This window comes from Acinonyx jubatus, chromosome B2 (genome assembly GCF_027475565.1).
Source record: "Acinonyx jubatus isolate Ajub_Pintada_27869175 chromosome B2, VMU_Ajub_asm_v1.0, whole genome shotgun sequence".
NCBI classification, from domain to species: Eukaryota; Metazoa; Chordata; class Mammalia; order Carnivora; family Felidae; genus Acinonyx; species Acinonyx jubatus.
Genome location: NC_069385.1, coordinates 46,075,198 through 46,093,746, shown reverse-complemented (window position 1 = coordinate 46,093,746; position 18,549 = coordinate 46,075,198). Strand labels below are relative to the sequence as shown.

General features: G+C 39.0%; 1 protein-coding gene across 4 annotated transcripts; it reads right to left on the bottom strand.

Moving 5' to 3' along the window:
* Window positions 1–6,703: 6,703 nt before the first annotated feature.
* On the bottom strand, window positions 6,704–13,973 carry FAM162B (family with sequence similarity 162 member B). 4 transcript variants are annotated; one of them, XM_053222342.1, is made up of 5 exons: window positions 13,604–13,973; window positions 13,326–13,434; window positions 11,390–11,432; window positions 9,882–9,990; window positions 6,704–6,903 (listed from the first exon to the last, which is right to left on the bottom strand). In XM_053222342.1, exons 1-5 carry the CDS (start codon window positions 13,767–13,769, stop codon window positions 6,851–6,853), a joined length of 480 nt encoding a protein of 159 aa, XP_053078317.1. In that variant the 5' UTR covers window positions 13,770–13,973; the 3' UTR covers window positions 6,704–6,850. The 4 variants fall into 4 exon arrangements, with proteins under 4 accessions (XP_053078317.1, XP_026912832.1, XP_053078316.1 ...); XM_053222341.1 differs by having other exon boundaries at window positions 6,712–6,903; window positions 13,326–13,437; window positions 13,604–13,950; XM_027057031.2 differs by lacking the exon at window positions 11,390–11,432 and having other exon boundaries at window positions 6,707–6,903; window positions 13,604–13,949.
* Between the last annotated feature and the right edge of the window lie 4,576 nt (window positions 13,974–18,549).

Here is an 18,549-nt window from a genome sequence, read left to right as displayed (position 1 = left end):
TTTCTTGTTCTTGCAGTTAGCTGAGCTTCTTGGGTTTTTGAGTTTATAGTTTTCATCAAGTTTGGAAACATTTCAACTCATTTCTTGCAATATTTTTTCAATTCCAATTCCATTTGTATTAGGCTGCTCAAAATAGTCATACCTCTAATACTAATGCTTTGTTCATGTCTCTCTCTCTCTGTGTTTCATTTTGGATAGTTTTCATTGCTTTGTCTTTTTTTTTTTTCTCTGCCTTTTATTTTTTTTTATTTTTTTTTAACATTTTTATTTATTTTTGAGACAGAGAGAGACAGAGCATGAATGGGGGAGGGGCAGAGAGAGAAGGAGACACAGAATCGGAAGCAGGCTCCAGGCTCTGAGCCATCAGCCCAGAGCCCGACGCGGGGCTCGAACTCACGGACCGTGAGATCATGACCTGAGCCGAAGTCGGATGCTTAACCGACTGAACCACCCAGGCGCCCCTTCATTGCTTTGTCTTTGAAGACACTAATCTTGTCTTCTGTTGTATCTAATTTGCTCTTAATTCCATTAGTGTATTTTTCATGTCAGACTTTGTAATTTCCTCTTTAACAGTTCTACTTGGGTCTGTTTCATATCTCCCATATTTCTTATGCTCAAGCTTTTCTGTACTGTGTTGAACACAGCAGGTATGATTATAGCTGAAACGTTGTACTTATCTGCTAATTCTAATGTGCTCTGTTTTTGTTTTTCTTCTTTTTCTTCATTATGGTTTATATTTTCCATTTGCATGCATTCTTTTCATGTCTGGTAATTTTGTGCTGGAAACCAGGCATTGTGAATTTTACTTTTTTGGCTATTAGATAAGGATTTCCTGCATATATTCTTAAGCTTTGTCATTGGACACAATGAAGTTACTTGAAGACACTTTGATCCCTTACAGTCTTGCTTTTAAACTTTGTAAGGCAGGCACAGAACAGCCTTTATTTTATTCCTGAGGCAATATCATTCTGAGTACTCTGCTAGTCTGCCAAATATGAGAGTTTTTAGTTGGGCCAGTGGAACTCAAACCATTCTTGGCCATGTGTAAGCTCCAAACAAAAAATTGTTTCTCCTTATTCTTTCAACTGGTTCTTTTCATGACCATGGGTAGTGGTCACTCAGCTCGGGTGTCTAGAGCTCTCTGCACAGCTTTATCATTTTGGTTCCCTACCCTGTGAAATCTAATTGTCTTATCTTCCCTGGCTTCCTGACCCTTCTCTTCAACTCTGAGAAAATTCTAGGCTCCACCTAGGTTTCCTGTCCACACCCTGCAGTCTTGAAACTTTCTAGGCAGTAAAGTGGAACAATTACAGAGCCCAACTAACTTATTTTCTCTTTTTCACGGATCACTGCCCTTCATTGCCTGATGTCCAATGTCTGGAAACTGTTGTTTCATGTTTTTGTGCAATTTTTCAGTTGTTTCAGGCAGGAGAGTATATCTTATTCCTGTTACTCCATTTTGGCCAGAGCACAAGATGGCATACCAATTCATAATGTTCTTTTTAAAATCTCTGGCTTTAATCCCTGTTATCATTTCTAAACTGTTTTCTTGTACCTTTCATCTCTTATCTTGACGACTCTGCCAAATTCAGTTACATCAACCCTCTATATTCTATGTTTTAATTTACTTCATTAGTTTCTGCTGTTTTATAATTTCCAATCTTTTATTCCCTTTGGGTGTATTCTATATTTCTGTTTCTAATTTCTTAGGGATGTTTAACACATTTGTTATAAACCTTTCATTCCTAAGAAATGCATATTGAGGCTATTAATTTACTTTGAATTACCACTTCAGCTGCATTTCACAGTTTTGATACATAGCTTTTTCTTATCATTCAATTCTAAGCATTTTTAAACTTCTACTATGATTTATTCTTTGATCTGTGAATCATTTAGAAATGTTTTAAAATCCTCAAACTTTAAAAAAATTGTGACAATAAATGAACAAATAAGTAAACAAAAACATTATGCCATTAATTTCTAAGTTGGGATAGGATTACTCTTATAGTTTAACAGTTGATGAAATGTGCTTTATGTTTTAGTATATGCTGTTTTAGTGAATGTTTCATGCATGCTAGAAAAGAATGTATATTATTAATTGATTCACATTTTTAATATATTTACGAGTCAGTGAAATTTGTCAATTTCTAAGAAAGATATGTAAATTTCCCAAGATAATGGTGGGTTTGTCCACTTTTTCCTTGTAGTTCTGGCAATTTTTTATGTATTTAGATGCTGCATTACTTTGTGCATACAAATTTATAATTGGTATAATATTTTTCAAGTTCAAATGAGAATTGGTAAATTTATGTGCCAAAAGAACAGAATAGTTATTACAAAATGTTAGTTTCAGATTATGTGATAACTGAATTTGAATAAAACAAACTAGTTGAAACTTAGCTGAAAATATTTTATTTTTCAGTTGTTGTGGGAACAATGGACCTTACTGCTGAAGGCTGAAGATACATAAGCCCCATTATGCCAAGATGACAATGTGATCAGAGTGAAGGTTCAATCACAGCTTTTCGTGGTGAAATCTACACCAGCGCACTAGAGAATGGCCACTATCCAAAAAGGCAGCCAGTAGATAGAATGAAAGAGTACAAAACCTTTGGTCTAGGATTTACTAATGTTAAAAAGAAAAATAGATGACAGTGAACAGGTTGGTTAATAAAATGATGTAACTAAAACCAAGCAGAAAACAACAGAAAAAACCCTGTTCTCAATCCCTGTTCTAGGTAACTTCACTGTAAACATCTTTGGTGAAAGCAGTTTCCCTTCAGACTTTTCACAGCACAACTAATGGGCTGTCAGCAATTTTGCCTTAAACGGTAGAATAACTGGTTGATAGTTTGGTTTCATTCTCTATTGACCAATCAACCACGTTTGGCAAAGTTAAAGTATTGAAGCTAGATGTCCATTTGTTTCCATTTCTCCATTGACAAAATCCCCATCTTTGTATTCTATATATCTTAGTCCTCATAATGGTCTATACGTATTCTGTTGTTTTAGTTGTGTACTTTGTATACAGTATATTACTGCTTTCAATACATTCTGCATATCTTTGTCTTCTCTTACCAGAGTTTCTTTTCTTTATTCTGACTACTGATATATCTGGATTCATTTTGACCATGTTATTTTGTTCTGTTTCCCCTTTTTTTCTTTCCCTTTTTCTCTTTTCTCCCCCCTTTTTACCTTTTGATTAATTTCATTCATCTATTTTTTTAAGAATCTACCTGTTTGAGAGTTTGTATTTTCCTGTTACCCTAGGAATCTTAACATATATATTTAACTTAACAAAAATCTAAATAGTTTTGCATTCCTGTCAATCATTGCAAAAACCCTACTCCTCTACAATTTATAAGGTAGTTTTTTTTCTTTCTGAGCCAGAAGTTAGATATTTTTAGGATATACCATCAATTTTTACTTTAAGTATTTTTACTTTTTTTTCTTTTTCATCCATTCCTTCTTGAAGCTTAGACCCTCCACTGGAGATTGCTTTCCACATTCTTGTCCTTCACACATAGCCTCTTAGCTCACTTATTCATTTTCTGATATGGCCAGATATCCCAGGATCATCTTATATATTTCCTGTACCACATCTGGGATCAGCCATTTCCCTAAGGAGGACTCGTTTCTGTTAGTATGAAATGATATTTGGAAATCAAGATCTGTGTGCTAGGAGCATACAACTATTTGGTTGACCATTGCTAACTAGGCCTTTTCAATGTACAGACCTAGGAAAAAATGTATTTTTTAATTACTTATGCTTAATCAATGTATATGAAGTTTTCTTACCAATATCAATATTATTGTTAATAATATGCTTACTGAAAACAGGGGTTTGGTTTTTGGGTGGAGGAGGAGACTTCTTTTTAAAGGTCAAATATATCCCACTAGAGATTTTTAAAAAACACTTGAAATATTTACTCTCCATGTGCCAACTTGATACACAAGTTTATTCATTTGATTTTGCTTTTAAAAGTTGATTGCCTTTTTTAAAGAACATAATGTTTTTATCATTATGTGAGACATCCATACTGTCTAAAGTAAAATATATAAAACAAGATATATTCAGAAAAGTTTAGCTTCTATCACTGTCCTCTCCAACATATTTCCTTCCTTGTCCTATAAGTCACATTAAAAATATTTTTTTCAGTTTACCTTTCCATTTTTTTAATGTTTATTTATTTTGAGAGAGAGAAAGGGAGAAAGTGCATGCAGTGGGAGAGGGGCAGAGAGAGAAGGAGAGAAAGACTCCCAAACAGGCTTCACGCTATCAGCACAGACCCTGACATGGGGCTTGATCCCACAACCATGAGATCATGACTTGAGCTGAAATCAAGAGTTGGATGCTTAACTGACTGAGCTACCCAAGCACCCCAATCCTTCCATTTTTTAATGTAAAAATACATTTACATATTTCCTCCCTTTATTAAACAATAGCATAGCACACATGCTTTTCTCTAATGCACTTTTTTCACTCAAGTATATTCTGTAGCTCATGACATAGCAGAATACAGAGCTCTTCATGCTTTACTGTACCAGCATAGTACTCCATTGTGTGGACATACCATTATTTGTTCAATTAACCCCTTAGACATTTAAATTGTTTTCAGTCTTTGCCACTGTAAAGAGTGTGGCAATGAATAACACTGTGAATTTCTAGCTCAATAAATATATATGCAATGTTGCTAGATATTGTCATATTTCCCTTGTGAGGACTTCCTTTCTCACTACCTTGGAAACATAGGATGTTGTTCAAGTCACTTTTCTTAAAAGCAGCTTTATTGTGGTATAATTTCTATACCGTAAAATTCACCCATTTAAGTGTAAGGTTGCGTTTTCATAAATTTACACAGTTGTGCATTACTACAATCAGTTTTAGAACACTTTTATCACCTCAAAAGCTTCTGTTGTGTGCTATTTTAGCCAAATATTTGGTATGGGTTTATTGGTGGGTGGGCATAACACAGATGGCCTAAATTCTGACCCCAAATACAAATGATAAACTTTTGGTTAGGTTTTTTTTTTTTTTAAGTTTTATTTATTTTGAGAGGGGCAAAGACGGCACATGTGGGGGAGGTGCAGAGAGAGAGACAGAGAGATTGAGAGAGAGAGAGAGAGAGAGAGAGAGAGAGAGAGAGAGATTCCCAAGCAGGCTCCATGCTGCCAGCACAGAGCCCAATGCAGGGTCTGAACTCACGAAATGGAGAGATCATGACTTGAGCCAAAATCAAGAGTTGGACACTTAACTGCCTGAGCCACCCAGGTGCCCCTTGGTCAGATATTCTTTAAGGACTTTTTTTCCTACTTTTCATTTAGATCTAAAGATAATACATAAGTTTCTCTCCTGTCTCTCATTTTCTCTTCTCCTCTCTTGGAGGCACTGTGATAGTTGATTTTATGTGTCAATTTGAGTAGGTTAAAGTATCTAATTATCTAATTAAACGCTCATCTAAATGTTGCCACGAAGGTATTCTGGAGAGGGGGTTAACATCTATAGCCAGTTGACTTTAAGTAAAGAAGATATCTTCAGTAGTCTGACTGGGCCTCATCCAATCAGTTGAAAGAACCGCAGAGCATACATAACTGAAGTCTCCTGAGGAAGAAAAAACTACTTTTGGACTGTAGCCTCAGTTCCTGCCAGAGAGCTCCCAGCCTGTTGGTCTGCTCTACAAATTTCTGATTTGCCAGTGCCACAAACCTGTAAGCCAATCCTTTAAATAAATCTCTCTCTCTCCCTCTCTGTGTGTGTGTAGTGTGTATGTATGTACGTATACACACACACACACACACACATAGACATAATATGCAGTAAATGAAATTATACTGTTTCAACTACCTAAGTTTATGACTAAAAATTATAGATTCCAAATGAAAATTATGTGAGGAGGAGATATATAATTTTAAAGTTGTTTTAGAGCTTACTCAAACAACTTTGAAGGCCATTGATTGACATGCAATTTTTCTTCTGTAATGTCTTTGTTTCTTTAAATTACTTATACAATTACTGTTTTGGTATTTTTGTCATTTTAGAATAGATTTTGAAATTAATAGTTCTTAGTTTATAAAACTTTTCAAACTTATTTTATCTAATTGCGGGGAATAATGTGAAAAGATTAACCAGAGGTATTATCCAATTACCAAATAGAGTGGAACTTTGGTTGAAAATTCGCTTAGATTTCCAAAGAACCCTTAGTGAGCAACATACACAGAGTGCTCAGTTTAGGCTTATCTGTGATGGCCAAAGACTGGACCAAATATCCAGATAAACTATGGCATATTCATACAATGGAAAACTATAACAAAATGAAAATGAATAAACTCATGGTACACAAAATTTTTGGATTGATCTCACAACATAATGTTGAATATCAGGATCCACCTTCACAAGTGCATATTGTGTAATTCTACTTATATAAAGTTCAAAACCAAGCAAAACTAATCTGTGGTGATAAAACTCACAACAATGGTTACCTTGGGAGGGTGATGACTCACAGGGGGGCAGAAAGGAGGTTTCTGGGGTACTACTTGTGTTCTGCATCCTGACCTGAGCAGTGATTATGCAGGTGTGTCCATTATGTAAATATATATCAGACTGTATACACTTTTGTGCACTTTTCTGAATATAGTTATACTTCAATACAAATTTTCCTAAAGAGTAAAAATAAAAAAGACTTTGTGCTTCTTTGCACCAAATAAAACCATGGCAATTATCTTCTTAAATATTCTGTTTTATCTATCTTTATTGTTTTTGATAATAGCAATGATATTCTGATTAACACTTTGTTACTTCGAGTTTCATTTAGCCTTAGCCTGTTCAGCCAATGCAGCTTCTTTACGCCACTTAGCTTTCTTTGCCAGATTCCAACTTGTTAAGGACTCGTGTCGTTCTGCAGCCTAAAAAATACACAACAAGAAAAATTAAATAAATAAGTAAATAAATAACAAAGCAATGTGACTCTCTGGAAAAATTTGTGTTTTAGATAGACATACACAGGAGATACTACTCTGTGAAAAGGAGAAGAGTGACTTAAAACGTCTGTCACAAATAGTATCCAAGAAAAATGATCCTCTGGTATAGAAAAAAAAATTATTTAAGTTGCTGGACTTCTACTCAACAGGACAGCTGATGTCAGAAATCTGCCCTGACCCTCTCTTGGCACACAAAGACATATTTTGGGGCAAAATATAACAAAAATATTTTCAAATGCTTACACTCAAAAATCAATAAAGGTAAATCCTCAGGTACCAGGAATGGAAAAAACTAAAAAGGCATAAACTGGTGGGAAATAAGAAGGATTGAAGCAGGAGGGGAAGGAATGGTTTCAGGAAGAGGACATTAGGGAAAAATATTGGTTTTAACAGCTGTGAGCTGGAAGTTTAATCTCTACACCAACAGGTGAGTCTAGAGTTTGGATCTGGAGTTGGAAGTATCAGGTACACCAATGAAGTGACTAAAATTCCTCTCACTAGCCCAAGGAACTAGCAAGGAAACTAAGCATTTATCTGGGGCAGCGGTGGAGGTTGGGGGGTGGGTGGGGGGGGGCGGGGATCACCTGTGAAAAGAAAAGCTGATCAGCATCATAATTAGGAGGCAAGAACTCTAGCTAGAAAATGGATCTGAGAAAATAATCTAAGTGCAGTACAGAGACACAGATAACAAAAAAGTAGAAAAGACGGTTAACAGACTTGGAGAATAGAATTAGAATTTCCAACACACATTCATGATAGGTAGAGAGAATAGACAGAATGGGTGAAGGGTCCGTATTTGAAATTATGACAGCTTATACTTTTTCAGAATTGAGGCCAGCTATAGATCCTCAGCCTGAAGAGCACACGAAGTCCTTAGCAGAATAATTAAAAAAAATAATAGATATTGATGAATGCCTAATTTGCACCTCACATTTAATATATCCAAAGTACAGGACTTGGTGTATTTTGCCTCTTGTGCCTACCAGTTCTTTCCCCAGCCATCACCCATCTCCAGCGGCACCATCCACCTAGTTGCTCAAGTCAAAAACCCAGGCTTTTCTTTCTTCCCTTTTCTTGTCTTTTCCCATATCAAATTTACCACAAAGTTCTATCCTTCCTACTCCCACAAATATTATTTCAAATTGCTAACCTTTTCTTCACCTCCAACTATCACTATCTCATTTAAGATATATGCATTAAGTTATTTAATCAGATCAGGGTGATATCAGGATAGATGGTGAGGAGTGGTCCAATGGCAGGTATATTTTATTTTTAATTTTTTTAATGTTTATTTTTGAGAGAGAAAGAGACAGGGCATGAGCTGAAGAGGGGCAGAGAGATAGGGTGACACAGACTCCAAAGCAGGATCCAGTCTCTGAACTATCAGCACAGAGCCCGATGCAGAGCTGGAACTCATGAACCATGAGATCATGACCTGAGCTGAAGTCGGACGCTTAACCAACTGAGCGCCCCCGGTAGCTATATTTTAAAGTGGAGTCAACAAGATTGCTGATGTATAATGGCTTATTCATGAACAGCTAGAAAGATGACAAAATAGTGAGCACCTGGGCAAGGCCATTTTGGAGGGGGTGGTCACAAAAGGTCTCTGATGAGAATGAGAATAAGCTAGCTATGGCAAGGCCAGGGGAAGGAAGGAAAGCCTAGTGAAGAGAAAGGGCTTGGTATATTAAAAAAATAGAAACGAACTACTGTAGATGGGGCATAACAAAGAGAAGACGTTATGAAACAAGGAGGGTCCAGACAGTATCAGCCTCCAGTCTGTCATTAAGGAGCTAGAGAATCATCAACTTGGTGGACAGTTATTTTATCTAGAGTAGGTTATAAAGAAGAGATGACCAAATTTCTTCATTTCTGTGTTTGAATACTTAAGAAATATTTAAGAAATTTGCCATTTGATGAGAATAATTTCAAAGCACAAGTTCTCTGCCAAGCTAATAGAAATGAAAGGATATGTATATAACATCAGTAAGCTAACAGTCCTCAGGCCCTATGTGAATTACTGGGCTCAGATACTCTCAAAAACCTGAAAAGTAATGATAGGCAGAATCACAGCAATAGGCACAATGGTAATTGGCTACACACTCCCAGAGAGTGAAGAAGTATAGATCAAAGCAAACTCTTCCGTGTGACGAAGTTGTCAAAATCTAGTTCCAACTCTGGTGGCACTATTAGAACATGGTTCATGATCAAAGAAGTTGCAGTCATGCTCTAGTGCATTCAGTTGCAAATGCCCAGTGAAGAGCGACTCTGATAAACTGGAGTGTGTTCAGAGAGCTCAAAATAGAGAAATTAAGACTGGAGAAGAGAAGACTCATGGGGATGTGTTAGTTGTCTCCCAGTATTGGGGGACTGCTCTTCATGGTAAAAACTGCTCAGCAGATGGATTTGGGAAAGCAAGAAACAAAATTAGAGAGCAGTCAGCTCTTAATTTCTCTCTAGAAACCACATACAGAAGACGGCAAAGAGAGGGCTCACCTACAGGATACTGACAAGCCGGCCTTGAACACTTCCAACGTTTGCATTTCCATTTCAAGATTTTATTCGATAGCTATGATTGAGTTCATGACTTAAGGAATGATCTAGTCTGGATAACTTTCATGCAGCAAACTTCTTGTGCAGATTTTAACCAGGCTATTAACTGTGCTGTTTTTGTTTTTATCTTTTAATTGGAAATGAGCTTTTGTTCCTCCTACCCATGTATTTTGCATTTGTTGACTCAAAAATTTTGTTTCCTGTAGAATAGATACATATGGGCAGCTCAAGGTGTCTAAGATGCAATCGTGCTTACATTAAAAGCACAGCAATAATCCCCAAACTGAGAACAAAGCTCATAATATTGCTTAAAATTCACTAGTCCAGCTTTATTTTAAAGAGATACTCACCCTTTTGGCTGATGCTATCACTGCAAAACAGGCGATAATTGTGAGTCCAATCATTATGTAACAAGCTTTCACCCGAGCTTTGTTTCTTGCAGCATCTATCATTTCTGGCCTAAACCAAGATGTGCATTCTGTTAATCATATTGAAATAATATTATTTTCTGACTGACATGATAGACGATCATTTGTTATGTAAATGTTCCAAAGATGTCTCTGAATGCAAACTGCAGATGTGGAAGACATCCAAATGCTAGCCCATTATGTTACCAATTTCAAATTAACAGGTATATTTCCATCTTAATTAATGTTAGTCACCATGAAACCACAGTGTAGTATATTTAGTTTCTCTTCTTTTATAATGTTTTTTTAACGTTTATTTTTATTTATTTTGAGGGAAAGATAGAGAGTGAGCAGGGAAGGGCAGACAGAGAGAGGGAGACAGAATCCCAAGTAGGCTCCACACTGTCAGTGCAGAGCCCGATGTAAGGGCTCTAACCCATGAACCATGAGATCATGACCTGAGCCAAAATCAAGAGTGAGATGCTGAACTGACTGATCCACCCAATCTCCCCAGTCTATTTAGTTTCTAATTGCTCAAAATATAACTACTAGAGATTATGGCCTGACTCCCTATCTTTTTTTTTTTTTTTTTCCCACAGATCAGGGTAAAGGTAAGAATTTAACCTTATACATGTCTCGAATGACTTGTGTTCATTCGGCCCCTCTGTTATTAAGCGGGCTTCATTTTTAGTTTTAAACAGGTGTTTTTTAAAACTCATTTTCATCATTTTGCTTCCTCTCTAGCCTCCGGACCTGATCTTGCCCCCTCCCATCCTATCCTGATTAAAGAGACTATTACACATTTTGTGAAGATAATTATTAAAGGAAAGGTGTTTCCTTCGTGGCTTTTGCATGAAGTTTTCAAAAGAAGTGATCAAAATTACAAAGATTTGTTGAAGAAAAAGATAAACCATCTTCATTTTCTTATTATTATTCTGAAATTTTAAATACTTACTTGAATACTAGGTAGTCTTATTAATAAAGTTATTGGCAAGTTGTTTAAGATTTTAGCAGTGCTATTTAACAAAGCAGTGTTATGAAAGTAATCATGCCTGTGGGCTTTTTATACTGAAATAAATTTTAACATTTTGGAATAATATGAAGTGGAAGTTTACAGATATACATAATTAAAGAATGATTCTTGAGAATGTGTTCAGCAGTATTCTTTATTATCTAATGTCAAGTTTAAATAGAATGTAGTTGCACTGAAAACAAAATTTAGAAAGACGGGTTGCAATTTTGCTTACAAATGAAAAAAATTTTTTTAACTTTTCCACCATTTTAAAGAGCACAGAAAACCAATATCTAACTCTTTTCCTTAGATTTTCGACAGATTAATGTACGTTTTAAGATGTTAGTTGTAAACAGGTGAACATATGAAAACATTATTAGATTATATTTGTTGCTGACTTTTGTTCCAGATGGAACCTAAAAGATATGATCTTTTTTACCCATCCATCTGGCTTTGATCTGCTATACCAAATTAGTTTAGCTCTGAAAAAAGAAGAAAAACACAGTTATTAAATATCATTAGGGTATGGTATGATGATTATAGTTCATTATTATTATATGCCCATTAATTAATTATATGCCCATTAAGAGCATGCACAGTGAAAGCTGTTTACATTGTAAGTGTAACAGTTTAGGAGGCACAGCCCTCCTAAAACAGCAGTGACTTGAAATATATATATATAACAGCAAAATGAAAAATATTCAAGTACTTTCATGTTTCTGACCCAAAACTACAATTCCTTTCTTAGGCATCTTATTCAAAGTTAAATTCTCCTGTTTATAACAAGTCTTTTGACTATGATCCTGGGGCAATTAAATTATTTCTGTAAAATGGGTCTCTTCACACGTAGAGCTATATTAACGCAATACTGGGTCTACTGTGTTTTGACGAGCATTAGTTTGCACTACTGCAAGTTCTTTACATTTTTTTTCTTTTTTTAGTTACCAGTTTATTTGTTTCTATTTACTATCGAAGTATTGATTACTCTGTTGTAGCACTAAAACCCAAAATTCCAAAAAATCAAGCATGGTGTTTTAGCTTCTCTGAGGATAATTTCGGCTGTGGGCTAAGTCTGTAGTTTGGAGTCTATAGATTTCAAGGAAAACAATATTTTTTTATAATATTAAGAAATGTCTCTGTGGTTGAATAAATGCTAAATACAGTTTTCAAATTCTGCGTTATTTTCAAATTCCATGTCTATTCCTCATTGAATAATTTGATCCAAGAAAGGGACAAAAATGTTTGAGAATTCATTACTGACTGAACACTTCGCATCACATGTTTTTTTTCCCCCATTTATTTGAGATCCTTTTGATAACTAGTAAATAAAAAGTAATAAAAGTGTAGACAAGTACAGCTGAAACTTACGTAACATGTGTTAACTATACTTCAATTAACAAAATGTAAATTTAAATTTAAAAAAGTGTAGTCGATATGAGCAGAACAAGATATAGGCCCAGTTTCCCATTTTCCATTCTAATAGGCATTGCTTACATTATGTAAATATAAAATGCAGGACATCTGAAATTCGTATTTGATATTACAGTTCTAGTCTCCCCATTAAAAAAAAAAAAAGATCAGCTTAAAAGGTAATAGATTGATTTTATCCTTCCTTCCTCCCCTTTTTTATCCGCTCCCTTGTGAAAACCCTGGAAAGTAACTTGGGCTTGCATGCACTGAAACTGTAGAAAGACAGTTTTTACAGGTTAACTTTACCCTTGGGGTGAAACTGTCAGCTTGAGTTTTATCATTTAAGCGAACCACTGTCTTGGGTTTGGGATGGTGAAGAGGCCAGCGATGCTGGTGTCCCAGAGTCCTAGCCCGAGTAAACCCGGCGCTCCGTGGGCTGCAGAGCCCTGTATAGCAGGTGTCTCCCGCCCCAAGATAGGAGGTCCTATAGATGGGGCTTCCTCCCAGAGACTCTCCAGTCCTCCCGGGAGCCATGATCCTTCCTTGAGTGGAGCAGGGATCTGCTCCGCCGGCAGAATTCCTCTCCCTCTATGGGGACCCCTCAGGAACCCGGGGACGCACTGGCGGACCATGTCTTCCGTGTGGCCTAAGTGCTTCGCTGCCTTGCGACTAGGAGCTCGCTGGGAGCGGGTATCTGGGCGACGCTGCGAGTGCCCACTGAACTTCTGGGTTTTCACTCAACTTCAGCAATCTCCCTGTAAGCTTATGTGCCCACTGTCCAGTCAAGGAACTTGACATTAAACCTCACTACGGGGAGGCTGGGGAGGCACATTCCTTAAGGGGGTAGATGTTGTGGACCAGCGCGGCCTCCTCCGCTCCCAGGAGAGCCCAGGTCCGGAGGTGGATGGACCCCGCACCCCTTACAGGCGCAAGACACCAGGCGGCGCGGCACAGGCCACACTTACGGGATCCGAGGCGGGATGTCCTCCATCGTTTTGAAACGTCCGGTCCACAGCAGGATTTTCTTGTCGAATTGCGAAGGCTTGTACTCGGCGGGGACCCGGTGCACCTTCCCTGCTGCGAAAGCGACAGGGGTGGACGGAGGGACCGACAGACCGACGGCACAGTGACTCAGTGCGCACCCACGCCTCCACCTCCCTCCCTCACCCCAGCCCCGGCTCCACGCCGGCCGCTCCGCATCCCCTCCCTCCCAGGTCGTTCCCAGTCAGGACTCTCCCCGGACCTTGGGGCCCAGAGCCGCTGGGGGCACGGCTGCTACAGTAGCGGGGTAGACCCCGAGGCCGCGGAGGCGCGAGGGCCCGCCACGCGGCTTCTCCGTGCGCTCCCGGGGCGCAACGGAAGATGCGCCCCAGACCGAGGCGCAGGGGGGCCCCGACAGCCGCAAGCATGCTGCGCCCCTTCCCGCGCTCCCAGCCGCCGGCGGAGGACTGCTCAGCTCCCCGGCCCGGCCCCGCCCGGCCCGCTCCGCCCCGCCCCGCGTCGCTCCCAGGGGAGACCCCGGGGCGCAGCTGCAGCCTCTGGCACGCGCACACCCGCTCCCGGTCTCCGCCCCCCGGCCGGCGACCTCGAACCGGGGTGCCACGGCCCTGGGGGGACCGATTCCCTCCCGGGCGGGGCCCAGGGGGAGGCCTGCCTCTGCTGAGACTGCTGCCTGCAGCTCGTTTTAAAGGCATTTCTTCGTACCGAGTAGAAACGCGTTGCCATCAGGCTTTCACCCTTTGGTTCCACTGGTTGGCGCCAAGAGAATCAATCTAAACCCTCTCCTCCGGGAAGAACCAACAGTCCTTCAAGGGCAGGACACGCCAGATGGTTTCCAAGTTAGTGTGAGGACGTTCAACACACTTCTGAATTCCGTGAAGAGTGATTTTGAAGATGGCTCTTAACCCCACACTCCACTCCCAGACTTTTCCTCTTTTCTACGCGGAACAGCCTCAGTTGCTACAATTTATTTTTCTCTATCCATTTCTTCCTAAGACCACAGACTCTCCAAATGTTCTTCAAAATGAGCCTTTCTTCTACCCTCCACCATCTTCCCTCTGCAAAAAGGGGGGAGAATCTGATGTTCTCTGGCATCTGACGGGAAACAGGGACTCAGAAAAAGGGCTTTTAGGAAAGCTGTCTACGCTGAAGGAATTTACTTATTCCGTTTACTCATCTTCCAGAGGCAACAGACCCCAGCCAGGGGAAAGTGATCTTCAGGACCCAGCACCAGGCCCAGCTCACCCTCATCCTGGTTCCACAGACAGACACTTTTAGTTGCATCTCCAGATCCTTCCTTTCTTCCTAACCAGACTGTCAGGCTCTTGAAGACAAGATCTCTGCAACTCCATGTGTCTTTCACTTAACAAACAATGTTTAACAAAAGATTCCTACCTCTGTACAGAAGTATGCATTTAAAGGGGTGGGCTTTGCCTTCATACAAAGGTTGAAACCCCTGCTTTAAGATTAAAGAGTTGCACAATCATGAGCAAATCATTTATGTCATCAGTCTTGGTCTCCTTTGTAAAAGAATTCCTACTCCTCAAGTTCATTCATGCAATGACTAAAAAAAAAAACCTACCAAATCCCAGCTACTTCTCAGAGCTGGGGATAGAGCACTGAACAATGTCAAGTGAGGATTAGTAGATAAAGAAACACATAGCAGGGTGGGGGAAAAAAAAAAGTAAGCAGGGGTGGAGTGAGAGCTATTTGGAAAGGGTGGCTAGGGATGATACCCTTCTAATTGTACCTGGCATATAACAACATTTCAAAAGATGTTGTCATTTCTTCCCCATTCACAGCTCTTGTCTCACCAGTCCCACAACACAAGGACATTTTAATTTGTGAAATCTCATGTAGGGAATTGTAGGAGACTATGATGTTCCAAAAGGTAAGGATTTTATTTTATTCATCACTGTATCCCTAGGATGTAGCTGAAAAATTAACACTTAGTAGATGCTTAATAAATATTTGTTAAATGAATAAATGAATGCAAGTCTTCAATAATAAAATAGACTGGGCTAGTTAAGAAAAGACTAAAGCACTTGAGAATGTGCTACACAATGAACTGAATGAATTCCTGCTTGACAAAGTATGTTGTCATAGATAATATTTGTTTCAGGAATATACTACTTGAAAATTCTCCCATTATTAAAATGTATTATTTTTCCTTTGAAGATTTTATTTTTGTGTTTCAGAGAAGACATATCCATAGAGCTAGAGAAAAACATCTCTGGGAAACAACAGTTCATTAACAGTTCATTGAAGAGTATTAAACTAGCCAAGTAAGTTTATTTCCCTGGAAAGAACCAAATGTCAGGCATATACACATGATTTTCTATGTCAAGCTTCTCTAGAATTGCAGAGTGACAGAGCAAGAGAATAAGAGGTTCTTTCATGAGAAAAAGAACAATTTACATTCTATTCCCTATTCCTTATGGGATTAAAATATCACTATTTGGCAGTGGTCATAAAATATAGCTGCATGAGATGTTTTCTTTAGTTCTCGAGTTGGATCAAATTACAAAACAAAAACCAAAAAACAAAAAACAAAACCTCAAATCAACTTTTGGTAGAAGAAAAAGCTAATAATCATAGCTAACTATGTTCTATTCTTTTTTTCTTTTCTCTTCTTTTCTTTCTTTTTTTTTTCAACCAGGACAGTTTACATTCAACAAATATTTACTGAGTGCCTCCTATGGGCTGGGCACTGTTCTAGGATCTGAGGTGGCAGCAGGTAAGCAAATAATAATCTTTGCCCCTTACAGAATTTACTATTAATCCATGGTGGTTTTGATTTACCCATTCTCTACTATATTATTTTTCAATCTCATGATTCATCTGATTTGTATATACTATTTTTAGTTTTGTTCCTTCAAAACTGATTAGTTTTTTGATTTAGTATGGTTTTGATTTTTGATTAGTATGGTTTATGTTTCCATTTCTTATGGTTAGTTACCTCTTAGGATATACTGTTAAAACTAGGAATGCATTTTTTTTTATTCTTTTCTGAGAGAGACAGAGCCTGAGTGGGGGAGGGGCAGAGAGCGAGAAGGAAAGGAAGAATCCGAAACAGGCTCCAAGCTCCAAGCTGTCAGCACAGAACCCAACGCGGGGCTCAGACTCACAAACTGTGAGATGATGACCTGAGCTGAAGTTGGATGCTTAACCAAGTGAGCCACGCAGGCACCCCGAAAGGCATTTTAAATAAAGTTATTATATAGACTAAGTGGAAAGTGTGGGTAATTTTTTTTTGTTTGTTTTGTTTTAGAGAGGGTGCACTCAAGCAGGGGAGGGAATCAGGGAGAGGGAGAGAGAATCTTAAGCAGACTCCATACCCAGCATGGAGCCCAATGCGGGGCTTGATCTCATGACTGACTGTAGGATTATGACTGGAGCTTAAATCAAGAGTTGGACATTTAACCAGCTGAGCCACCCAGGTGTCCCAAGTGTGGGTAAATTTTAAATTATTTAATTATTATTATTTATTATTGAGGACTGTGTGTTCGCTATGGGGCTAAGGCACGAGATGTCACCATTGCTGCAGAGCTGTTCCTGAGATGCTCCCATTCTGGCTAGGGTGATAGTCCCTCATCAGTAAATGCCTTGCTCCCAAATGAAGGGTGGGATAGGACCTTAACTAATTTGTTTTCCAATCCCCTACTAATCTTTCTGTAGGGAAAGTTCTAAAGAAACAGTTTACCTGCAGACCCAACTCACATTAGTGCCCAGTGCTTCAGGCAACCTTATCTAAGTAGGGGGTCCAAGCGAGAGCCCAATGACCCAATAGGTAGTAAGCATAGGTTTAGTACACAAGCAGAAAGTCAAAATGAGATCTGAAAACCAATAATGAGATGATCCAACATATGGATCTCCTTGTTGTTCCTTTTAATTCCCTTTTCCATTGCTGGAATTCAGTCTTTCATTCTCTCTCAACCATGCTGTCGGAATGACCTCCTAAGCATTTTCCCCACCTCTGGTCAGTTCTTTCTGTAATCTTTTCTCTGTCTAGTTTCCAGAGATAATTTTTCAAATCATGGGTGCAATGATGTAAAACTTTCATGGGACCAGTCTCACCCCTATTCCCTCTCAGACCCTGCACTCCACATCCTTATCCACAGACTACAAAGAGGACCCTGAAAAAAATCATAACGAGGCAGGGAGGACTCTTTCAAAGTCTCCTGCTTTGATATTCTGCATGGTCTGACTTACATTCTCTGTCTTCTCATATCCCTAGACATTTAAAATGTCACTAATCACGGGTCGGTAGGACACATAGAATTATTGTGCTAATACTGATGCACAACAGCTATTGATTAACATTACAGTTTAGTTCTAGCTTGGAGAGCTGGGTCTGCACTGTGTGTGTAACCAGTGCTCATCAGGGCATGGCTGGGTTCTGACTGGTTGAGTCACATGTTGTCCCACTGTCCTAAATATTACTCTGAGAAATACATTCAGAAGAAAGCAGGTTGGATTAACTGCTCCTGCACTGTTCAAAACCTTTTCTGTGTCCAATAATACATACCTTCTATTTGTTCTGGAAATAGCAGCTCTGAAATGCATGCATACTTATTAAGTACTGTTTATGCAGACTGCCCCAGAATAGTCATTGAAGGGGCAGGTGCCATGGCCATGTCTCTCACATTCTTTGGCTTAAAGGTTATTTTTTTTTAATTTTTTTTTAACGTTTATTTATTTTTGAGACAGAGAGAGACAGAGCATGAACGGGGGAGGGTCAGAGAGAGGGAGACACAGAATCTGAAACAGGCTCCAGGCTCTGAGCTGTCAGCACAGAGCCCGACGCAGGGATCGAACTCACGAGCCATGAGATCATGACCTGAGCTGAAGTCGGACGCTTAACCGACTGAGCCACCCAGGCGCCCCAGGTTATTTTTGTAGTCTACTTCCATGTCTCTTAAGACTGTTTCGTGTGTCAGAGTGTATGCAGTTGCCTAATCACTTTATAGTGGGGGCAGCCTCTGGTCCCCAGTGATCAATTTCAAACTCCAAAATTCCTGGTAACAATCTTGTGTGACGAAGTTAGCATTTTACAATCCCAAGAACTGAATCTGATATACAGTTTTCACACTTTAAGCACAATGATTGTGTGATTCAAATCTGCATGCTTTGGTAGAGTTTTGCGACGACTTACTTGTGCTTTTCCAGCTCCCTGTCCCACACCATCTT